Source organism: Setaria viridis, chromosome 5 (genome assembly GCF_005286985.2).
Source record: "Setaria viridis chromosome 5, Setaria_viridis_v4.0, whole genome shotgun sequence".
Classification (NCBI taxonomy): Eukaryota; Viridiplantae; Streptophyta; class Magnoliopsida; order Poales; family Poaceae; genus Setaria; species Setaria viridis.
In genome coordinates this window covers 41,304,072-41,327,576 of record NC_048267.2, presented here as the reverse complement: position 1 = coordinate 41,327,576, position 23,505 = coordinate 41,304,072, and the positions used below count along the sequence as shown (strand labels likewise).

Here is a 23,505-nt window from a genome sequence, read left to right as displayed (position 1 = left end):
TTTTGGGTAGAATAATTTCTACCCATTTTCTGTAAAAACTGAAGTTTGTGTTCCACCCTGGTCTGTTCACCATTGCGAAACTAATCCATTGGCTGCTATGATGAGAATCTCATGCCTAGCCATCATCTTTGAATACGATTTTGCCCCTCTTGACCTGTTCCATAATAGAATATGATGAGACAAGGCTGATCTGAAAGTTCAAACCGTTGACCTTTCTGTAGCAGTTGCTTTGCTACACAAGTTTGCAGGTGAGAATTTGGTAGTGGCATTGGCATGAACCAGTAGCACACTAGCACAAAATCTTTCTTTTCTCTCTCAAGTCAAGTGGGTTAAAGAAAAGAAGATGCAAGCCGTGGAAGCATTCGGATTATCCACATTCCGGCCACTGAGCGTGAAATTCCAACGGCGAGTCATGTCAAAACAAAAAGGTTACCAGTGATAAAATCTAGAAGACAACGAACAAAACGGTTAATTGGTGCGATCCAAGACTATGTCGTTGCGATGTCTGGGTTTTGTTCTTTATTTTTGAAAAAAAAATGCGGTGTCTCGTTTTCACCTTCGTAATTTGTGGATGGCAAAGCATGATTCGCCAGAACTGCATGCCCATCTCCCTCTTCTTGCGTGTAGCTCACTTGCTGATTCCCTGCCCAATAAAAAACTACGAAAACGAGATACTAGGTTTGTAGAGTGCAGGCCTATTCTTGCCAAAAGATTTGCAAAATCTACCGAATCTCTGAACAAAGAATTGGACTGGTGACCTTCTACTGTCACTGGGTAGGGTATACAGTATAGTATTTTTCTGTCCCTTCTCCGTACGTACTGTTCAATGATTCACTGGAGCCCCCTGGCCTCCGGCACATGAACAGGAAGGCTTTTGGAACTTCAGCCTTGACCAAGCCCGGTAGAAGAAAGTCAGCTAGAGAGAGAAAAAAGTGTTAAAAATCTAGCAGCGAGAAAATCCTTTAAGAATCCAGAGTAAATGAACTCGGTTGGGCTTTTGCAGCTCAAGGATCAAGCAATCTGGTGAAGTGACCTGAGGAGTTGGCCAGCAAGTATAAATGCAGCTTCTTTGGAGTAGTTTATCATGCGCTTGAGGCCCTACTTAGGCAAAGGATTAGGCACTAATGAGTAATGGCCAGTCACCAACTTGGCCACAACTCATACAAATGTATTTGGTGTGCTCCCTATCTGCAGTGATGAGTATAACATCTCAGGAGGGGAAGAGCCAGGAGGCCAGGTTGAGGCCTTCTCCAAGAATAAATATCTCTTTGTGGAAATAATGTTTTAAGTATTTGGAGCATGACAATGCACTGATGTTGACCTGGGAAGATAGGGAATTAATCCCAAACAAACCCATTTCCAAGCACCTACCGGATTTTAATATTTTCCATGCCCCAAGACTTTTATATTTTTCACATTGGAGGTGTATCCATTTCATATTTGGTGGTGCTTTGGTTAGGATTGCTTGGAATTAAACTAGTTGCTTGCGATAATTGGAGATGTATTATGGAGTGAGAGCATATAGTTTGACGAATCAAATTAGATCAACTCCCCGTCTCTCCTAAATTCCTCCCTGTCTCTCTCCCTTATCTGCTTTCAACATGATAGGAGAAGAGATGGAAGTGTAGGACAACTTCTCAAGCTCAAGACCCTTTCTAAAAAAAAAGCTTCTGTGCCTTTCCCTCTCCATTCTCTTTTTTGTTTTCCCCTCTCCCTCCCTCCCTCTCTCTCTATTCAATGCTTCTTTTGTTGAGTACTTGCCGTCTCAGAGGGAGAGGGCCAGAGGGCGGCCAATGAGAGGTGAAAGGTGGTTAGTAGGAGTGGAGTAGGAGACAGAAATGCTGACAGAAAAGCCCTACCACACCCCCTCTCTCCCCCTCACCACCCCCTCTGGCCTCTGCATCCCTCTTCCCTCCCTCCCAAGTCTCCAACTAGCTGTTACAAGCCTGTGAAAAAAAGAGGAGGCAGGACGTGTTCAAAAGGACAAGATATTCTTTGCAGTACAGTGGATGAAACTCCAAGGCCGATACAATTCGCCAGTGCTCCTCCTCTTTTCCGCGTGCGAGAGCTGAGAGCACAAACAAACAAACAAACAAAGAGGAGGCGAGGCGAGGGCTCCCCTCTGCTCGCAGCCTTGCATGCTGGTTCCTTCTTTGCAAGGATGGTATGCATACAGATACAACATCTTCTTTCTCTAGCTAGCCCCCTCCCTCTCTCTCAGCAAGCGCCACAACAATCGCTCACTCTTCTAGTCTTCTTCATGGTCTCTTGTTGTCTGTGGTAGAGCTCGTGACCATGGTGCACGGCGAGGAGAGCTCGTGGAGGATGGAGCGGGCGGCGCTGCCTCTCAACCAGGCGCTCGCGTACGGAGTCCAAGCCCACGCCGCCGCCGCCGCCGCACCGCCTTCCTGCTTCCTGTACGTACCCTACCCACCTCTCCCCCCTCAACTCTCGGTTTCCGGTTTCTCTTTGATCCCTCTGGCCCAGCCGCCATCTTCTTCTACCTCGCCTCATCCTCATCCAAGAGCCAGCATGCAACACCACACGAAATCCTTCTGCTGCTGCAACTTTTCCGCGTCGCAACCAGCTGCTACAACTACAAGCACTTGCCGTGTTTTCAAATCCTTTGAGTGCGCAGCTTCTTTAAAGTATTTTTCGCCCTCCTTTTATCCGTCTTTATAACAGACTGATTCCACGAGCTTATGCCGCGCCACTTTCGTTGGATTACACCTCCGCCCACGCACCGGAATTTCTTAATGCCGAAGGCCTGCGTCCCGCGAGTGATTTGGGCACCGAGATCGCCCTCATCCTTATCTGCTTGCCCAGCAGCAGGAGCTCTGTCTAGGCGGTCTCGGCCTTTCCATTCTTGAAAAGTTTTTATCTGCTAGCTTTGCCTCCTCGGTGGCCTCGCCTGCCGCAGGCTATAGCTTGTACCTTTGGGGGGCGATGACTGATGGGCTCTGTGTGCGCTACTGCTCGAGCAGGGACTTCCAGCCTGCGGCCGCGGCGGCTGCCTACTTCGGGTTCGGTGAGCTGGAGGAGGCCCTCATCCATGGCGGCGGCGGCGCCTCTGCCAACGCCGGCGGCGGCGTCGATCCGGGCGTGATCATCAAGAGCGACGCCCCGGCGCAGACAAAGCGTAAGCTCTCGACTCTCGTCGTCTTCTCTCTCCGAACCTCGGCTACTTGCCAAAAAGGCTCGTTTCTTACCTCGCCTGTGCACAGCGCCGCACAGCCGCACAGGGCGAGACATGCCTCGCCTTTCTGCGTTCCTGCTTGTTTCCATTCCTATGCAACACACAGTGCGCTGTGTGCATATGCAGTAGCTGCACATAATGGTGCGATGCCGATGACTCAAAGATGGAAACATCACGTTTATTCTCTCCCTTTCTCCTCCATGCATTATTATTCTTGTTATGTTACTACCTCCTTTCTCTCTCTGTCTGCAAATTCATGGAGGGTGGATGAGAGAGAGAGATGCATGAACAGAACAGGGTGGGAATCGGTATTCGATAAGGCCCCGTGTTAATTCTCTTTGTATGCATGCAGCGGCAGCGGCAGGATACCTCGCGGGCGCTGGCGGTGGCAGGCCCCCCACGCTGGAGATCTTCCCTTCGTGGCCAATGAGGCACCAACAGCAGCTGCACAGTGTAAAGGCCCCGCCCTCTCCCAATCTCCCATGATCATTGATTCATGCTCATGCATGCATGCACGCATTCACTTGCTCATCGCTCGCCTCGCCTGCCTCCCGTCGTCTCGTCGTCTACTCTCCCCCTCTGGCTCGTCGCTGAACCCAAGAAAAGATGTGGCTGTTCTTGGGCGATTCGCTGGCCCCTGTATCTGGATGGTGTGTTGGCCTGCAGCCCTGCACCCGCAGCCAGCCACGGCGAGTGAAAGGGGAGAGAGGAGGATGACGACGAGAGACGCGAGATGGGCGGTGGTTCATTCATTGATTGTGATTCTCTTTTTTTACCGCATCTTGATAAAATCTTTTTACCGGCCGCTCACTGTTTGCCGTGTCCTGCCTGTGTAATTGCTGAACAGGGGAATTCGCAGTCAGTAGGGAGCACCACTGACTCGAGCTCAGCTCAGAACACAATGTCTCAGATGGAGTTGGTGTCCCCAGCCTCCCCTGCGCCGCGGCAGGAGGTCATGATGGTGACCACTGATGATTACAGCTACAAGCCAGGCCTCGCCGCTGCGCCCGCTGCTGCCCCCGCCCCCGCCCCGCCAAGCTTTCAGCAGCACCACCCCGCCCTCCCGCTGCACCTGCACGGAGGGGGAGGGGGAGGGGGAGACCATGACAAGGTACGCCTGCCTCCTCCCTCTGCCCTTGCCTGGCCACGCAGCAGCACAGGCACAGGCACAGGCACAGGCACAGGCACAGGCTCCATCTCCACCCCTCTTCCTCTAATCATCTTTCCCTATCACAGATTCACAGGCAGCAATAGCATGCGCCCTCCCGTAGTACTAGTACAACAGTAGGGTACCCCCTCCTACGACCAACCCCAGCCAGGCAGCCACAGCACAACTCACCAGTCTCTTCAGAATATCGCTGTCAAATCGTTGAAAAACTTGGGTTCTTGAATCTTGCGGTACTCCCTGTACGTAACATGCTGTTCTTTCGTGCCACACCAGCGACGCGGCAGTGCGCGTACGGGCAAGAGCCGGCACTGTGCTACTGTAGTGCAGTGTGCTCCCAACCACTTTGCAGCTTGCTTAGCTCATGTCCCTAGGATAAGTGGCACTACCTTAAGGGCAAACCCAAAGGCATGCGTGCGTAGTGTGTGTGGCCTCTGAATAGAAATAGAAAGCCAGGAAGCCCTGGGTTGATTGGACTAATGGCATCTGGTCAATCCTACGGAGAGGACGCCAAATGATGGCCAGGGTCACCCCTAAAACCGCCCTTCTTGTCTCTCCCTCCTGGATGGATTGATGGGATAAAACTAAAAGCTGTGATAAGCCCTTCTTATCCCCCTGGCCTGCACCTCACCGCAACAGCAGCACATCGATAGCAACAGAAGCCGTGGCTGCCAGCACCGGCTTCACTGAGCTTTCGGGGACAGCTACAGCCAAAAGCTGCCTGCGTTTGGAGGAGATGGAGTGATGGACAGTGCCAGTGCAGCTGCTGCGTCCATCGACGGTGATGGACGACAGGAGCTTTGGCTCCATCGTGCACCGGCTTGTTCTGTGCCTATGCCCCCTGTCCCTGTGGTTGCCTTTTCGTTCGATGGCGAGATGGCCACGCACTGTGCTGCTGTATAGTGTAGACTATAGTGTGTATATCCTCTAATACTGGTGCCCTTGGTTGGTGGTGTACTTTGCACAGAGGAAGCAAGGATCCACAAGGAAAGATGGCAAGTTGGTAGATGCCAAGGTGGGATAGCTGCTCTTGTTGCATTGCATTGCATGTCCCCCCGGCTCCTTCACTGTTCCTGCTTTCATATGTGCCCAAGGGCAGACCTGCATTTGTTTCCTTTTTCTCTGCACGATGACCAATGGATTGCTGTGAATTCTGGCAGACGGAACGGCGGCTGGCGCAGAACAGAGAGGCTGCGAGGAAGAGCAGGCTAAGGAAGAAGGTGATTGATTAGAGGAAAAATCATCAGTCATCTTGCTTGATCGAGAAATTTTTTTTGCCTCTGGTCCTGAGAGACTGCCGAGTGATTTGCTTGTCCTTTCACCGCAGGCTTACGTGCAGCAGCTGGAGACTAGCAGGATCAGGCTCCAGCAGGTCGAGCATGAGCTCCAGAGAGCACGGTCACAGGTTTGTTGCAGTCCCAAACTCCGCAACACGTCTGATGGGTCTCTGATCACGCATCGGATGCGAGTTCGTATCATTCAGAGCTTGACGTGTCATGGCGTGTTACCGTGGTCCAGGGCCTGTTCGTTGGAGGGTGCAGCGCCGCCGGGGACATGAGCTCTGGTAATAACTACAACCCAGCCACCGTCCATTTTCGTAGTACCACTAGCTGCCGCTGCTGCCGCCGCCGCCGCCGCCGCCGCAGGCCCGCGCGGTTGCCGAGGCGGCCGTCCGGCCCTTGTCCGGCGTGGAAAATGTGCGCCGTCGACCTTGCTGCTAGTAATGACTCCGTTCCCGCCGTTACGTGCGCGTGCAGGAGCCGCCGCGTTCGACATGGAGTACGCGCGGTGGCTGGACGACGACGGCAAGCGGCTGGCGGAGCTCCGGGGCGGGCTGCAGGCGCACCTGGACGGCAACCTGGGCCTCATCGTGGAGGAGTGCGTGCAGCACTACGACGAGCTGTTCCAGCTCAAGGCGGCTCTGGCGCACGAGGACGTCTTCCACCTCCTCACCGGTGGCTGGGCCACCCCCGCCGAGCGCTGCTTCTTCTGGATGGGCGGCTTCCGCCCGTCCGAGCTGCTCAAGGTACGACTGCTATAGCTGCTGCCAAACATGGTGTCCGTCCGTGCGTGCAGGGGGTGTCGAGGCGGCGGAGCCCGTACTGAGCCTTTTTTTTTTCCCTTTTCTTCTTGGCCATGCACGCAGATCCTGATCCCGCAGCTGGACCCGCTGACGGAGCAGCAGCTACTGGGGATCTGCAACCTGCAGCAGTCGTCGGAGCAGGCGGAGGAGGCGCTCGCGCAGGGCCTGCACCAGCTGCACCAGTCCCTGGCCGACACAGTCGCCGCCGGCACGCTCAACGACGGCGCCGCCGCCCCCAACTACATGAGCCTCATGGCCGTCGCGCTGGAGAAGCTCGCCAGCCTCGAAAGCTTCTATCAGCAGGTCACCATTTTTTCCCACTCCCCCTCTCCATTTCCAGCATATCATGCACAGCTGTTATTACTACAAGATCATGATCAGTAAACATTTTTAACCCAAGAATCAATACAACGAGGAAAAGCTGGATTTAACTTTCAAGTACACCAGTCCTTCCCCTGTCAGAGCTGCACAGTAACAGCAGCGATGGAGCTGGTCCTCGTCCTAGAGGCTACAGGGCCCTGTCCTGCTTTCTCCAAGGCAGGCCAACCTTTTGTCAGGAAGCTAAGCTTAAACCTGCAAAAACCGGATAAGCATCATTACCACTTTCCCGCACGCATAATTAGCTCGTGATTAAACAACAAACAACAAGCTAATGCTTTTCTTTTTTGAAAGATCACGACAAGCTAATGCTGCTAGTGACAATTATCGTGTGTTTTCTAGAGGAGTTGGTAGGGACCCAAGAAGGCAAGGTTTTGATCCTTTTTTATGTGTGTGGGTTTGGCAAGGCTTTGTTCCTGGACACACATGTGTACTGGGCGTACATACACGTACACACCTGTCTCTTTCTACAGAAAGTCAATGGCCGCATACATACGGTTGGCACTGTGCATAAACAATGCCCCTTGTGCGCCTTCCCTGTGCCGGCCATCTCCTTTTTATTCTCTCCCTCCTGTGTTTGCTGGTGCCTCGGCAGAAAAACAGAGACCCCACACACAGGCATGGAGAAAAAAAATATATTCGAGGCCTCTCTCATTCATGGTGTGCTCCATGCCTAGCAAAAGTTGCAAGGGCTCAATCCATGAATAAAAGGACACAGCCACCTAAACTTGAGACCCATGGACGGCAAGAAGCCTAAAATAAAATGATCATACCTGTTTATGGATTATCTTCTCTATCAGGGGTGTAAAAGGAGATTGTGACCTCCATTTTGTTAGTTTATTTTCACCTTTCCTGAGCTCTGATTCCTTTTCAGATGTATGCTTATTTTGGTCTGTGGACAGAACTTTGCAAGAAGGCAGCTAATTAGTATTTCCTAGGTTCATGATTGGAGCAATCATTCCACAGAAAGCCTTGTAAGAAAGATGGTCACAATGAACAAAGTTGTTAGGAGTAGCAGTGTATTTGGATAAGATAAAGGTGCATATGAAAAAGACTTATAATAAACATGATCACAGATGATAGGTCACTCTCCTTCTTTTAGGCTTTCAGGATAGATGCTGCTTATTTCTGAAACTCACATCATACTACCTCCAGTCATTAATTTATGATGTTTTAAACAAAGAAAATGAATTAGTTTAAGTTTGTTTTGGTTGTCCAAAGATGTCCATGTGTTGATAACTAGGAGTATTTCTTTTCATTCTCTAGAAGTATGTAGTATATACAAATGATAAGCACAATTCAGCAGGGTGATATACAGCTGTCAGCAGGTGGAAAACAATTGCTTCACCATCAAAAGTCCAAACTTTTCTGAAAAGAACGTTTCATTAGATTAAGATTAAGCACCACCAGATAACCTTCAGCCATTGTCCATACTAGAATATAGTAGGAACAAGACAGCACGACAACACAAGAATAGATGCATCTGCATGATCCGAAAATGCCCTGTCATTCAAGATAATGGAAGCACCAATGTGCAGCATAGCCAAGACAAGAAACAAAACTAATGTGACATCTCACCTTTCTTTTCATGTGTGCTGTTCCAACTGCAGGCCGACAATCTCAGGCAGCAGACGTTGCATCAGATGCGCCGGATCCTGACCACTCGGCAGGCGGCGCGGTGCTTCCTCTCCATTGGGGAGTACTACCGCCGCCTCCGAGCTCTCAGTAACCTCTGGGCTTCCCGTCCTCGCGAGTAAGATTCAGACCTCTCAGCTGCAAAAACTGCATCATGTTATTAAGTGGATACGGCCGTTAAAGTTTAGCACCTATCACATCAGATGTTTGGATGCTAATTATGAGTATTAAATATAGACTAATTAAAAACTAATTGCATAGATGGAGTCTAATTCGCGAGACGAATATATTAAACTAATTGCACAATTCATTAGATTAAGATTAATTAAGCTTAATAGATTCGTCTCGCGAATTAGCATAGGGTTCTGCAATTAGTTTTATAATTAGCACAGGTTTAGTCATCCTAATTAGCATCCGAACATTCGATGTAACACTGCTAAAGTTTAGTATCTAGTATGCAAACACCCCTGACTCACTGCACTGTGGTTGTTCCCAACCTGCCAATCGTGCCTGAATCACATGTATTCCTTCGCTTTTCAAAAAATAGGATCATTTTTTTTCAGATTTCAATATATGAAATGTGAGAAATGGACATGGCTGACAATGCATGCATTTTACACTCTCCTGCAACAGGAACTTCATCGGTACAGAGAGCCTCAGTCCCACAGCAACGGAGCTGCAGGTCATGCACCAACAGCAGCAGAACCAATTCTCAGGATTTTGAGGCCTCACCTGGAGGGTGTAGACTTAGGGGCCGCCAGTGATGTGACAAAGATTCTGATTTTTGAGAGGGAGATGCATTGTAATGTTCTATTATTAAAGTACTGAGAAAGCAGCATCACTAGGCGAAAGGGAGGGGAGAAGGAACTGCTGTGGTGCGATGTTGGGTGGCTCACCTGTTCATATGGCTCTTGAACTGATTGAAGGGTTAGCACCGCAGAATTTTTGTGCGTAGCAGAAAACAAAGCAGAGGCAGAAAAATCTGGCTGCTCACTTGCCTGAGAGGACTAATTGCAGTTAGAGACACAGAGTAACCATTAAATAACTCCTAAGTTTTTAATTGTTATGCAAACACTTCAGTAGTCTATCTCCAAACTTATCCAGGAAGTATATGGTAGCCAGGCAATAATCTATCATCGGGTATTGTTTAACAATACAATGCCACCAGAAACCCCGGTGGTGGCTGATTTTCAAAACCTGATTCCACTAAGCACTGATGAGAAAAAGAGAAAAGGCAACTAGGGAATCTGTATGAAGCCAAGACAAGTTTAATATCATCAATTACAACAATAATAACAAAGCCTTTTAATACTGTCAAAAAGAATATTAGAAGCATGACCATTGAAGAGTAAGGCAGAACAATGTCTGAAATAGCTAGAAAACAGACGTCAAGAAAGAAGATCCATAGTCAGCAGCACAACTAGAAACAACAAACATTAACTGAACACAAATTGAAAGATGCAAGTTCAGAACTATTGGTGGACAAATGAATGTAAGGGGAAGGGCTTTCCAATCACCTGATATCAACTTAGACTCAGATATTCAAAATCAGCTCTGCTTTGAATGTCATCTATCACGAACATTTGAATTAGGTTGTTGTCATGCAGGTGAATTTCCATGAGACGATCAGATGAACAACATTCCAATCTGAATCATGTGATGCATAGAGGGGGTGAATAGGTTCGATTTGAACACGTGAAAATTTTTCGCAGCGGAATTAAATACGTCGGAACTTCCGACACTGGGCTGGAACTTCCGACAGAGTCAGAACTTTTGGTACAGGTGCGAAACTTCCGACAAAGTAAAAGGTACTTTACGAGATTCAAATTTAAACAGGTTTCTGCAGAATCTATTTGAATCAAAAGTTCAGCAAAGATGTCTAGATATTACTGCAGGTGAATTTATAGAAGGAACTTCACGAGATAATAGATCGGCACAAAACAAGCTCTATATCAACTAGAAATGAAGAAAACAATAAGCACACGAGACCAAGAATTTGTTTACCGAAATTCACTCCCACTAAGGAAGCTACGTCTTCATTGAGAAGCTCACAGAGCCGGGTCCTCACTAACCCTTTACTTCTCCCAATCAATCACAAAGGAGGATTGGGTTACTTACTATAAATCTACGAAGAATGGGGTGATACAAACGTTCCCGAACGCACCACACAAAGAGGGTGCTCAAACGGGCAACACCTAACCGTCTAGAAGCAAGCTTCAATAGTAACTAACGCGAATCGAAGAACGAAGATGCTTCAAGTGCTCTTGAGATGAACTTGATTGACCTTACACTCAAAGGTAGAGTCACACACCTCAAATCCTTCTCTCACCCAAGCTCTAGCTCAAAACTCTCAAAGATTTAGCTCAAGAAGGAAGTAGAGAGAAGTATTGAATGTTCTTGGAGGTGTTTGTCTCGGGTTACGTCAGCAGTAAAGGAAGAGGGAGCTGAGGGGGTATAAATACGCGAGCCCAAAAACTAGTTGTTGTGCTATTAATGTATCTGTCGGAATCTCCAACACAGGGTCAAAACTTCCAACACAATTAAATGAAATTCACTAAGCACCCCCTATCGGAAGTTTCTGAAAACATCCGACAGGTGTCGGAACTTCCGACACTCACAGAAACTGTGAGAAATAAAATATGCAAGTGTATGATTAAGGAGTCTCTCATAGGTAGTTAGCATCTCAAGTAAGCACTTTGATTTCTTCGAGCCAACTAGCCGTGTCCCCCTTTATAATATGGTGTTTCTATACTCAAATTCAAAAATAGAAAGTAATAAATCAATTTTCCTTTATGCTTGAACACCTTTCCACCAATATTTAGGATCCTTTCTTACACATTTGCACTTCTATAGATTTGAACCTGTAAATTTCTCGATAAAGTCGTTAGTCCTTAATTATGCATGTCATCAACACCAAAACCCACTTAGGAACCAAATGCACTTTCACAATCATGCAGCTCTGAATTTTCACCCCCCTTTGACTGCAAAATTGTGATTTGAAAAGGCCCGACAAATAGTGGAATGGATAGAAGGCCACAAGAGCATCCAAAACACAAAGTATGTACGCAAAGGAAGACAGAAGACTTCTCAAGAAAACTTCGCAGGATTGAAAAAAAAAAGATGAAATACATACACAACAAACGAAAGTGAATAATAGCTGGACACTAACTTCCCAATCAAGTGAAGAAAACATAGCGGCGATATGAATGCAGGTTGCTGAACAAGGGAAGCATATCACATTTAGCTATAAATGAGAACCCATCAGCCTAGCAGAGAATACTTTTTTTTTGGCGAGAAGAAAAGGTTCGGCAACATCACTTGTCTGGCAAGCATTCAATGAGCAGGCTCACTAAATATTCGTTACGGAACCAGCAGTGCAACTACAGTTGTAAAACTTAATACATATAGTTCATACAACATACTTACCACAAAAGTATAATTTAGAGAATGAACCATGGACATCTACAAGGAAGCAGAAAAGAAGTCTACTGAATGGTACAGCCCATGTCACATATCACAGTTACTGAACAGGCCTGTTCCTTCTGTGGGTTTCATTTTTGTTTATAATCCGAATGGATAACAGAACTCACATCTGATTCCGCACTTCTTTTTGAGGAGGGGAGCAAATGTTTCGACCATTCCTCCAAGCTTTTGCGGTGAAGAGTGTTCATGCTAATAGAAGGACGCTTCTTACGAATCATTTGTTCAGCAGCTTTCCAATCTTCAGCCAATCCAAGTGCAACAAGAAGGGAACACATCACACAGACACTTCTGCCATGACCTGTTAGAGATATAAAATGCTATTAAATAACCTGCCAATCCTAGTGCTCAATAAGTCAATTGGATGGCCTATTAGAGAAGCGAGGAAATTGGTATGCACAAGCCAGTATAAAGAGATTTTATATGGAAACTAGTAACAAGGAGGTTTAAGCTAAGAGGAAAAATAAAGGTTTAGTAATTGAGTTGGGTGCCATATCCAGCTTAAGCTTAATTTTATTTTAACTTTTTAGGTTAAACTGGGCCAAACAATCGCTTAAGGTAAAGATTGATACTATTACAAGACTACCTCCACTATTTATGAGATGAACCTTGATACAGTCTGAATGTAATGCAGATGGTGTTCAGCTTACCCATGGCAGTTTCACTTTTTGTTCGCAGATAAGCAAAAATAAATAGACATGGCAAATAACCCACATGCAAACAAGATGACATGAAAATTGAAAAATAATGTATCAGTATATTTGTTTCCTATCTCTAGTCCCAACAGTTACCTAATATGACTAAACTACAGAAATTAGGCAATTAGGCAATTTTTTAGTGGGTTAAATCCCTATTTTTAGTGGTCAGGTCCTTCTTGAGCTCTTTCAGGCAATTAGGCATTTTCTGTGATCTAAGTGCACGCGTGTGTGCGTGTGTCTGTGTGTGTGAGTCTATGTATGACTCTTTCTTCTCCTATTAATATAAGTATTTTCAAGACAAAAACACAGAGGGAAACACAATATAGTTCCTTATCCAAAGTAGAAATGAGGAAATGGAATTTACCATAGGCACAGTGGACATAAACAGGTTTGTTCTGTGAACGCTTTCTTATAGCCCATCGCACCGCAGACTCAATCTGTGATGGCTGAGGAGCCCTTGTATCCCAGGTAGCAATACACAGATATGCATTATTAGATAGAGTCGAGCTTTTTGGAAGCTCGCACGTGCAATCTATGACTGCAGGGTCACCTGGTGGCAGGCGTTCAACTGAAGAAGGCCATCCTCCAACAAACACTCCATCTGCAATCTCAGTGTACAGGGGCTCATTTTTCACAAATCTTCGTAGCAGCACAAACAGGTGGATGAAAAGAAGAAATGGAGAAAAAATGATCCATGACCACAAAGGAAAGCTTCCATCAGATGCCTTGCCAAGGAGTAAAGGAAGATCAATTGCTGGGTGGGAAGCTATCGAGACTAGCATTGCAATCATGGACACATATATGAGGGGAAATGAGATAAGGGTCGCTCCTAGTCCTTGGAAAAAATATGCCACAGAAAGCAGGACAGCAGCCTTCAGTCCAATCAACCTGGATATTCCCCAACCCATCTCTGCAAGTCATTATATATAGACGGAGTCAGAAAAAATCAAGGACCAACAAGCACAACAAACATAGTAATTATAAAAGCACCCTTTCACCATATGAAACTACAGCTTGTTTGATACACACAATATATAGGACTTATGTTATTTCAGTGAGATAGTGCCATTCAGTATTATTCCCTGCTCAGTTGCATTTTGTTTCTAAGTAGTCCTCAGTGGTTTCGATGATTTAACATTCAAGTTATGCCGAGTTTATTAATTCCCCATTCAGAGCATACTACTTCAAGAAGTTTACCTATTCGTGATCCTTAATCAGCACAATCCCATGGTTCTGAAAGTTAGCATTTCGAAACGGCACAAGGCACGATCAACCTTAAAAACAAAGGGATACTCTATGCATTCCAGGAAATTAGAAATTCACTGTATAGATACACGATCAATTCATCCAGAACCCCTCGAATCACAAGGCTCCGAAAATCAGCAACAAAATCAACAGGACAGAAGCAAGACCTTGCCCCACCTTTCCCTCGAGGCCGCAAATCTCAAGAGTGAAGCGCTTCACTCCTTAGTGCCCCTTGTCAGCCAATCGGCCTCGTTCGCCTCGCGGCGTCCTACTGCACGCCGCCTCGCCGATTCGCCGTAGAGCGCTGCCCTGCTCGCGCGACCTAGGGTTTCGGAGCTCGCGAATCGCGTCACGTGGTGGTGGGGTCCCTCTCTCTCTCCTCTCTCTGGGTTGAACCGTCGAAGTGTCGAACTGTTGAAGAGAGGGAGGAGAGGAGACGAACTCGTGCCCCGTGGCCCGTGGTTTCGGATGGAGAGTCTTCGTATATGGGCTTGATGTAAAGCACACAGCTTGTTTATAGGCCCAAATGCGGCCTGCCGACCTGGGAATGGAAGCTCGTGGCCCAGATTTGGCCTAGCAACGTTGCAAAGTAAGGAAAACCATTTGACTCTCTCACAGTCCGAATTTTCACTTGAAAATCAGATATTCGCCCTCCTCTACTTTTGAAACAGTCTGATCCCTCGTGGACAGGTTTGAAACCTGGTTTTTAGGTCGGAGGTGAAGAAGCATATTTCAGTTGAGATGATCAAATGAACTTTTTCTGCATTATGATGTACTGTTGCTCTCTGTTTCTGAAGCAAGGCATCAATCCACACCCTAACAAATTCTTTATTTTTTTCGAAATACTCACTTTGCTGTTAAATACAAGACATTTAGTAGAAGGTAATTAGTTTAAGAACCGAGGAGTACAGGCCCCAAAAAATGTAATTCAACGAACAGTGAAAACAACAGATGTAGCTATCACCGGTTTAGGAAAAGGAAACCTGAAACAAAACACTCCGCAAAAGTAATTTTTCTGCAAACTAATGTTGTAATGTTGCTCTCTGTTTCAGAAGCGATTCATCACTATCACCTGAGAGTCAGTGAGGCATCAACCTACATCCTAACAATTTCTCTCTTTTTTTCCGAGATACTCACTGTTTTGTTAGTTTAAGAACCAAGGAGTACAGGCTAAAATACGCTTCAACGAACATTGGAAACAACAGGTGTACCTGTCACCGGTTTAGGAAAAGGAAACCTGCGACAAGACACTTCGCAAAAGCAATTTTTGTGTGCTGTGAGAAAATACTAAAACTCACACTAGAACATCGGAAGCAAATGCAAAAGATGCATAGACAAACGATATAGTATGGCCCATGCATGTTAAATATACACGAGCAAGAACACAGAGCTTTGTGTTTGTGTTGTTATCTTACAGCAGGTTTTATTGTCTGTACAATGCACCGTTTATAAACAGTAGCAAGCCAACACAAAGCTCGTGCTCATATCTCTAGTGACCCCTCGCAGATGTTATAGCAACCACATCGCATACTGTTACTAACAATGTTGCTACCGACACCGTTGCAGCTACAGGGCTTCCTATGGAGGCAAGCGGATTGGCATTGCATAATGCGAGTCACCAGTCACAGTTCACCACATGGCGCTGCCGCAGCGGCGAAGGCCGCGACCGCCCTTCTTGGCGTTGATGTTCTCCCGTGCCTGCTCCATCATCTTCTCCACCAGCTGAAAACAGACACAGAGACATGGATGTTCCCGTCAGCACGCTGCCTGACAACCATGTTGATTGTTACACTGACAATTAGCAGATGATGAACACCCTGTAAAAGGATAGCACACGACCGAGGAACGTTACCATCTTTTTCTTCGACAGCAGAATTGTCTTCTGCAAAAGAAGATGGAGCAAAAACAATGTGTTTTGGTCAGAGACTGAGAGTCAGATCAATGCACAGATAGCTAAGAGAAATAATTGGGAATTATTGATGAATAGAATCATGTTTCGGCTTCTCAGTACCTCCTCGGCTTTGAGGCGTGCATTCTCCTCCTTGAGATGGTTCAGTTCGGCCTCGAGCTCCACGGTATATGCCTGCACCAGCACCATTTCAGAGCACATCAAGCATGTCACGTGCTCAAAGACCACGAAATTGACGACGACAGCGCATGCACACCTGCTTCCTGGCGCGTGACCGGGCCGCCGACTCGCGGTTCTTGATCATGCGCCGCTGCCGGCGCTCCACCGTCTTCTCGGTGCACCCGTCCTCGGGGGAGTCGCGCTTCCGGGCGTTGCTGCCGCCGTTCCGGACCATCCCTCCGTTGCCAATGCAGCTCATCATCTCCGCCTGCGTCATCGCGCTCATCCCGTCCGACGACCCCGGGCTGACGGCGGGCGCCACGCACTGGGACGGCGGCGGCGGCGGCACCACCGCCATGCCCCCGGCATACCCGTTGTGGTACCCCATGCCGTCGCCCATCACCGGGTACACGGCGGCGGCGTTGGCCGGCGCCACCTGGTACATCATGGGAGTCGCTGCGAGCTGCCCCTGCTGCTGCATGTGGCCCATCGGCCCGGCCGGGACCATGCCGACTGCCTGCCCGTGCCCGCCAGCGAAGGCCCCTCGCACGACGCCGGCCTTGACCAGGAAGTCCTCCAGCGTCATCTCCCCCAGCGTCACCTGCCGCCCGCTGGCCGCGAGGCCGCCGCTCCCCATCTGCGGCTGCACGATGGCCTGCGGCGCGGGGTGGGCCTGCGCGTCGCCCGGGGCCTGGTTGATCTCGGCCCAGACCTCCTCCACCGTCTTCCGGGACAGCGGCGGTGGCAGCGCGTACGACCCCTGCCGAACCAATCCGCCGCTCCCTCCTCCCTTCTCAACAGCCGCCGTCGGCACCGCCGCCGCCGCCGCCGCCGCCTCCTGCTCCGCGTCCTCCTTGCATCCGCCGGTGGCGGCCTGGAATTCCTCGGCGTTCCATATGTTGGCCATGAATTCGTCCATGTTCATGGACCCGAAGTTGCGGCCGGGCTCGCAGAGCGAGTTCTGCAGCTCCTCCAGCGTCAGCGACATGATCGACGCCTGCCGCGCCAACGGATCCGCCTGATCCTCCGCCGCCACGCCGCTGATCCGGGCCCGGAGGCCCTGGTCGCGCTGGTGCGAGGTGACCTCCTGCTCGTCGAGAACCTTGACGTTCTTGCTCATCTCCGACGCCATCACGCTATCTCACTGAGTTCTTCTTCTTCTAATGGCACCCGCGACGGTTACAGTGAGCAGCTCTTATAACTTGGTACACGTCACCTGTAGAGGGTGATAAAGATGAGGCATTCAATGGATCATCTTTCACACCTACTTTTCTAAAATTTTGTGGGCCCACGATTCAAAGATTTTTTACTCACATCTCTCTCCCTGCGCTCTATGTTTGTGGCCGCACGGACCGCCGCCTCCACTGGCCGTAGCTCCCGGCCGGCGAGGTCTGGACGCTGGCCAGCAGCTTTGCACCAGCTCCGCGCCACCCCCTCCATGCTGGCCCCTCTGCCAGGTGCCCAGGCCCACCTGCGGCCTGCCTCCTCGCCCACGCGCCATCCTCAACGGCCCTGGCTAATGGCTACCTCCTCGCGCTGCCACACCGGCTCGCTTCCCCGCAGCGGTAGCCGCGGCCATGGCCGTGCCAGGACTCGCGACGATAGCTTGGAGCCCCACCTTCGCACGCACTGGGACTCGTCTGCGGTGCCGTTCGCGCACCCACGGCTCGTCGGAGCAGCTGCCGGCGGCGTAGCCCACGAGGCTCGGCAGTCGACGGCGAGGCATGCGGGTCTCATGGTGCTTGACCTGGCGACGCAGTGAGGATGCCGAGCTTAACGATGTTGCAGCTGACCTGCGTGCCGTGGTGTCCGAGCACTCGCGGTTCCATCAAGCCACGACCACTAGCGGAGCCCGCGAGGCTCCACGAGTCCCCGCCACCCACCCACCTTGGCTCTCGCGGAGTCCGCCCACTGCGAGCTCGTCCCGCCCTTCCGCCGCGTCCGCTGCCCCCGTTCGACCGGCAGCCCTTCCCACCCCTCCGATCGTGTTCGCACCCCACCCGCCGGCCGCCGCTTGCGACGTTACCTGCGCCGGCGTCCCCTCCCGCGCCCGTGCCCACGGCGCTGCGGCTGAGATGCCTCCCGCCGAATGTCGTGGCGACCGTGCCCCTCCTTGGTCCATGCGGCGAGCCAAGCGAGCTGCACTCGCCACCCGCTCCAACCCCATGCTCTCCGGCCGCGCGCAACCTCGCCTTGCACTCGCCAGCCGCTCCACCACGGAGCTCTCCGAGCGCAAGGCAGAGGATGCGAAGAAAGAAGGAAAGATAAGCACGTGGTGGGACCCGCTCAACACGGGGGGCACGTGCTAGCGCCTCTCGCCACATCTAGCAACACTTTGTTCTCTTTCCCCATTTCTCTTTCCTATGTGGAGGTTTACAGAGAGCCTAAGTGCTCTGCTAATGCGTCCTTGAACGCTGCACGCCGCTCTTATTTATAGCCTGCATGCGAGAACAAAGCACGGTGATTAGAAGTTAGAACCGGCTCGGATGGTCAGATCGGTGGCGCATCGAGAAAACCCAGGTGCGGTGCCGCCGTGCCGGTGCCCCGGTGGTGCTTGTCGTATGCGCTTGAATAAACTAATGGGAGCGCAGTTGATGCGCTTCGCTCATGCTCTGATGGTGGATAGAACGATAGACACTTCCTGGCTTGGACATTTCCGTCGTGAGTTACGTAGGTTCAGTTTCTTGTTCCTGCAGACGGATCTTCTACACTCTCCTCTGTTGGTATGCAAATCATTGCAATACTTGACCTGTTCGCTTTAACTTATTCAGCCGGCTTATCAACTACAAAATAGTATTTTTCTCTCACAGCAAATCAGTCGTTTCAGTTTTTTAGCCGGCTTATAAGCTGAAGCGAATAATCCTAATACTATTCTAAACTCTACGACGAGCCAATCGCTACGGCGTTATAAGCCTGAGTTTGTACTCGCCCATCCTTCAGCGGCGTCTTATGGCCGGATGTGCCCTTTTGATATGCATGGCAGGTCATCCGCGCACGTTTTCCTTTGGGTTTTGATCTGCGAGTCAGTTAGGCCTGCGTGCGTCCTCTGCTCTGGCAGTAGCCAAAGGTGACGTTGCTCTCTGGCCGTTTCCCAAACGGAACAGGTCACTTCTGAATGCTGATAGACAGGACTGCGAGGAGGCGTGAGACCATCTCAAACCCGTTGTCCTACGGCTTCTGTGGGGACACGGGCACACGGCCGACCCCGCCGTGCGCTAAGCGCGAGGCCTGACGAGCTCGTTGTTGACATTTTGCACGCCATTCGCTGGGGCCACCGCGAAAGGCACCTCGGAGTTGCCGACTTAGCACGGACGTAGCGTGATCGTATACTACTCCTGTTCAAAAATTCAATCTCGAAGCGCGTGCATGCGCAGTCACTGTGTTTTATGGTGTGCATGTAAAGTCGTAGTATATAACGTAAATTGTCAAAGTGAGTATCTGGGTTCTCAAACTTTAGAAGTGGATCACTCTAAATTCACCTGAGGGAATTCGCAACCCAAAACCTTAATTTCTATAAGCTCCACACCATCAAGAACAAGAAGGTAGTATTAAACATCACTCTTCCAATGCAAACATCACTATCCTATACTTAAATTTAATACTACTCATCTCTCATTATATCTTAGATAGTGTGTAGAAACTAGGTCTCATGCAAGACATGATTTCCTTCTACTTCATTTACTCCCTTACCACACGATCTTTTATCATCACCACTATTCCATCCTTGAATTTAATACTACTCATCTCTCATTATGTCTTAGATGGTGTGTAGAAATTAGATCCCATGCAAGATCTGATTTCCTTCTCTTTCTTCATTTACTCCCTTACCACACGATTTTATCCTAGGTAGCAGCTCATTTAATTATTTGGGCATTATCCTATTCATTGGGTTAGGACTGCCCTTAGGGCGTCTCCAATAGTCTAGCTAGGTTAATCAATTTTTTACTAATTAAATAGTGCAATCAGTATAAGACTAGCGTGAAGTGAAGAGCTAGTCTCACTCATTTTTCGATGCAATTCTCTCCCACAACACGATCTCAAAGCTGCCACTTCACGCTAGTCTCACTCATTTTTCGATGCAATTCTCTCCCACAACACGATCTCAAAGCTGCCATGTGTATGGGATCTACACCAACTATGAACTATCAACTAACTAACATATATCATTGGAGATTGGAGATGTCGTTAGGTTCGGTTATGAATCTAAATTGTCACTTAAAATTAACCATTCCAAAAGTTTGAGGACCAGGTACTTAATTCGAGAGTTCATCGATCTCTAAAGAATTCATAGGAGGACCCGATGCACTGTAACAGAAAAAAGAAAGCGGTACGTGATACGTCTCTCATTTTGTGTCAAGTCTGAACTCTGAAAGCTGAAAGCATACTCCTAGCCGAGTGCGGGCCAATTGTTCTGAACATATCTGTAGGCTGCTGGACCACGCACGACCATCGCTATCTCCTGGAATCAATTGTAGGCCCATAATATGCTGGTACGTTGTAACTCGCATTTGTGCCATAAATCCGACGGTGGCCCATTGTAGGCCCATGTGCAGATAGCCCTAAAACCACACTGATAGCTACAGTATCACTTCTTGTCTTCTTTTCCTCGTAAGCAGTTGCTTCTTTTAGTCTTAGCGTTCTAAATTTTTCTTATTTCTCAAAACCATTCACCTCTTTACGAAGGAAGGTACACAGTTTAGTCCTATGTCATTTGTCAACGATAAGATCGTACATACGAAAATCTAATGGATCTCGTGTAGGCTTTCCTTTCGGCAGGGATTTTGACGGGTTATTGGTAGATGAATGGTACTGTTCACAACTTCACATTGTATGGGCTACCTCAACTGTAAAGGAATGGAGGACCAATCGACCAAACATGCAGCAACAGAAGTTTGCTTCTTCAAGATTACGGCAAAAGATGGGGAATGAACAGCATAGTATCAGTGTATCACACCCGGCCCGCAACAATCCACCGAGCTAATTCCTACCCATTGCTGTCAGGTCTAATCGCGAATTACGCAGTAAAGCACCATCAAACACCTCGCATTCCCTAACGGAATCCCAGATAAGCAGAAACGGTAGCGAAATTAAGATGAGTGCAAGCGGAAATGGAGGGCGAGAGCAAGGACCGGGCGGCGCGGTGCGTACCTGCTCAAGCGCCGCGCCAAACAGAGCGCCGAGGCGGCGGCCGCGAGCGCGCTGCGGCCGGCCGGCAGCCGATGCCCAACGCTGGTTGGCCGGCCCGCGGCGAACCAACTGGCCGCTGAAGCGGCGAAGAGGAGTGTGTGTTCAACGGGGAGCGAAACGCTGAGCGAGAATGACTTAGCGTGGGTGCCGGAGCTGGCAGGGCGCGGGATGCGGCGCCGAAACGGAGGCAATTCAGCTTTTATAGCTAGACATGCGCGCGGCCATTTCGCCATTACTTATAGGAGCGGCCGCGTGGGGGGCGAGACGAGAACGAGACGACGCGCCTGGCGCTGCTCGCCCCCTGTCGTTTAATTTGGACGTGTCGGGCTCGTCGGCACGTTGGCTTTCCCTTTCCTTTCCACCAGCAACCGCAATCGCTATCCTTTTCCTTTCTTTCCTTGGTGGGGGACTGGGGAGGGGAGCCGAGGGAGGAGGCGATGGGCTCCGAGTTCCGAGGGGCCGCTACGGCTGAGCCCCTGCATGCGGCTTGCTTCCGCCTCGGGGTTTTGTCAGCTCTGCTGCCCATGCAGGCGCAGGCAACGCCGCTGTCTGCCGCGCGTTATTATCTCCTTGCTTTTGCCCTCAGACTCTGCCGAGTTGCGCGCCACAGGCGACAGCGCCACCGCTGCGCCCACCAACGCTGGTGTACACCGGAGGGCCGCCTCCTGGCGTGGCACAATCTGCATGGCACATTTGCGCGGAGTTTACCCAGGAGTTGTCGAGAGCAAATGACGTACGACATCATGCATGCTGCATGTCAGTTTAAAATCGCCAGAACTTTGTCTAATGTCTACGAACCAAAACCAAACTTTACCCTTGCTCACTCTACTACTCTAGTGAATTGCATTGCATTTCAAAACATCCCTTTATTTGGTTTGTAGATGGATATAGGAAAAGCTGGCACGGATCCACGGTCGAAAGGTAGCAAGGTTCAGTGGCTCACGCCCCTCACGGTCTCAGTTTGTAAGTTTGCCGTCCCGCGCGGGTACCATGTCAGCATATCGAAAAGACACGCGCACGCGCGTGGCGGGTGGACGTAGGAAAACGAGGAAGGGGCCAGAACGTAGAGGCCGCGAGGGGCGGACACGTGTAGGATACGTGCCGTGACGGTGATCCCCACTCCGCGTTTGCAGGCGACGGTCCAATCTCCGTTGTGCAGTGCAATCAATTGCGCGGTCTGCTCATCCGGTGTCCGCAGCTCCACAGGAAGCAGGTACGCGCATCCACTGGCCTGTCGGGTCGCTTTGGTGTAGCCGTGTAGCATCCACAGGACCACAGCCCCATGCGAGCCGCCGATCGGCATTGCAAGGTGAATGGACTGGATTAATGGAAGGTATGCACGGAAGAATTTATTGTGCTTTTCTTTCGAAAGAAGCGGTGCTTGTGCTTGATACGCTCCGAGAATTGGATCCGATTGTGCTGTAGCAGAGTACTCCCTCAAGTCCGGTTTGTTGGGAACCCTTTATTTTACATGTTTCTTTTCGGGAATTCTGAACCTTCTTCTCAATGGGTAAATCGTGCTAGGATGATATTGTACCTTTTCTTTTGAACTTGTTCGTCCAGTGTTCTCAAGATGTTTTTTTCAAGGGATTGCGCCGCTCTTTTCAGACAAGGCCTGCCCTTCTTCACAAAATCACCTCGCAAAAAGAAGATTCAAACTGACTTTAGATTTTCGGGACCATTTTGTAAGCAGCAGAGAACAGAAAACAGGAACAAGCATCCGTTGCTGTCAAACAAAAGGTGCAAGCTTTTCAACAAAACTTGGGGTTGAAGTTTTCCGATTCCTGTGTCCGTGGTGTTTGATCAAGCATGTCAGCTACTGGCCTTGAAAAAAGCATGTCAGCTCCTGACGTACCTTTTGACCATTTACTATTTTTCAGTATGTTTTAAAAGCCAATTTTACAAGAAAATTAGGGAAAAGAACAAATAACTAACTATCTTTAGCCAGTCTCAATGCAATGTTTCACGGTTATGTTTCAAGTGTGCCACGTAAGCAAAAGTGTATTTGATTCAAAGATGAAATAAATCACACAATGCATTGCTTCATCCTTATTTCTAATACTATATGCAAGACACAAACATATTGGAAATAGTGTGCACATGGTTTTATCCCCACAAAACTAATTTCTTCTCTCACCTCATAAATAATGTATTATGTCACCACAATTGTTTACATGGTAGCTCATTTATTGTCCATGAAACTACCATTGCGAATGCTCTAATGGACACACGAACTTTGACTAAATTTATTGCATTTCTGGCTTAGGGAAACGAAAAAAATTTACTTAAAAATTGTCCTATTTCGGTTCTGGGATTTCTGGTAGTAGTTGTTAATTCAACGCCGAATGAGTCACGACGACTGTACCTGTA

General features: G+C 49.1%; 3 protein-coding genes across 9 annotated transcripts; 1 reads left to right on the top strand and 2 right to left on the bottom strand.

Moving 5' to 3' along the window:
• The first annotated feature begins 1,723 nt into the window (after window positions 1-1,723).
• Window positions 1,724-9,529, top strand: LOC117857511 (transcription factor LG2). 5 transcript variants are annotated; one of them, XM_034740203.2, is made up of 13 exons: window positions 1,724-2,164; window positions 2,285-2,417; window positions 2,985-3,139; window positions 3,549-3,649; window positions 4,044-4,307; window positions 5,329-5,376; window positions 5,522-5,581; window positions 5,689-5,766; window positions 5,880-5,925; window positions 6,119-6,387; window positions 6,508-6,747; window positions 8,433-8,575; window positions 9,091-9,529. In XM_034740203.2, the coding sequence occupies exons 2-13, from the start codon at window positions 2,296-2,298 to the stop codon at window positions 9,179-9,181; spliced, it is 1,617 nt and encodes a 538-aa protein (XP_034596094.1). In that variant the 5' UTR covers window positions 1,724-2,164; window positions 2,285-2,295; the 3' UTR covers window positions 9,182-9,529. The 5 variants fall into 5 exon arrangements, with proteins under 5 accessions (XP_034596094.1, XP_034596095.1, XP_034596093.1 ...); XM_034740202.2 differs by lacking the exons at window positions 1,724-2,164; window positions 2,285-2,417 and adding an exon at window positions 2,507-2,848; XM_034740204.2 differs by lacking the exons at window positions 1,724-2,164; window positions 2,285-2,417; window positions 5,329-5,376 and adding an exon at window positions 2,504-2,848.
• Window positions 9,530-11,775: 2,246 nt separating this feature from the next.
• Window positions 11,776-14,319, bottom strand: LOC117857512 (uncharacterized). 2 transcript variants are annotated; one of them, XM_034740209.2, is made up of 3 exons: window positions 14,048-14,319; window positions 13,000-13,545; window positions 11,776-12,238 (listed from the first exon to the last, which is right to left on the bottom strand). In XM_034740209.2, the coding sequence occupies exons 2-3, from the start codon at window positions 13,541-13,543 to the stop codon at window positions 12,009-12,011; spliced, it is 774 nt and encodes a 257-aa protein (XP_034596100.1). In that variant the 5' UTR covers window positions 13,544-13,545; window positions 14,048-14,319; the 3' UTR covers window positions 11,776-12,008. The 2 variants fall into 2 exon arrangements, with proteins under 2 accessions (XP_034596100.1, XP_034596098.1); XM_034740207.2 differs by having other exon boundaries at window positions 14,058-14,317.
• An 892-nt stretch (window positions 14,320-15,211) lies between these two features.
• On the bottom strand, window positions 15,212-21,739 carry LOC117855352 (bZIP transcription factor ABI5 homolog). Of its 2 annotated transcripts, XM_034737685.2 has the most exons (5): window positions 21,097-21,739; window positions 16,046-17,164; window positions 15,892-15,963; window positions 15,733-15,762; window positions 15,212-15,602 (listed from the first exon to the last, which is right to left on the bottom strand). In XM_034737685.2, the coding sequence occupies exons 2-5, from the start codon at window positions 17,078-17,080 to the stop codon at window positions 15,510-15,512; spliced, it is 1,230 nt and encodes a 409-aa protein (XP_034593576.1). In that variant the 5' UTR covers window positions 17,081-17,164; window positions 21,097-21,739; the 3' UTR covers window positions 15,212-15,509. The 2 variants fall into 2 exon arrangements, with proteins under 2 accessions (XP_034593576.1, XP_072149931.1); XM_072293830.1 differs by having other exon boundaries at window positions 16,046-21,739.
• Window positions 21,740-23,505: the final 1,766 nt, after the last annotated feature.

Excerpts from the sequence above, each read along its gene's own strand:
- LOC117857511 (XM_034740202.2), top strand. The coding sequence starts at position 2,703 with ATGCCGCGCCACTTTCGTTGGATTACACCTCCGCCCACGCACCGGAAT. Across the intron at positions 5,582-5,688 it reads AGAGCAGGCTAAGGAAGAAG|GCTTACGTGCAGCAGCTGGA; the intron begins GTGATTGATTAG and ends CTTTCACCGCAG. Across the intron at positions 6,388-6,507 it reads GCCCGTCCGAGCTGCTCAAG|ATCCTGATCCCGCAGCTGGA; the intron begins GTACGACTGCTA and ends CCATGCACGCAG.
- LOC117857512 (XM_034740209.2), bottom strand. The coding sequence starts at position 13,543 with ATGGGTTGGGGAATATCCAGGTTGATTGGACTGAAGGCTGCTGTCCTG. Across the intron at positions 12,239-12,999 it reads TTATGTCCACTGTGCCTATG|GTCATGGCAGAAGTGTCTGT; the intron begins GTAAATTCCATT and ends TATCTCTAACAG.
- LOC117855352 (XM_072293830.1), bottom strand. The coding sequence starts at position 17,080 with ATGGCGTCGGAGATGAGCAAGAACGTCAAGGTTCTCGACGAGCAGGAG. Across the intron at positions 15,964-16,045 it reads GGTCACGCGCCAGGAAGCAG|GCATATACCGTGGAGCTCGA; the intron begins GTGTGCATGCGC and ends GTGCTGGTGCAG. Across the intron at positions 15,603-15,732 it reads TGCTGTCGAAGAAAAAGATG|CTGGTGGAGAAGATGATGGA; the intron begins GTAACGTTCCTC and ends GTCTGTTTTCAG.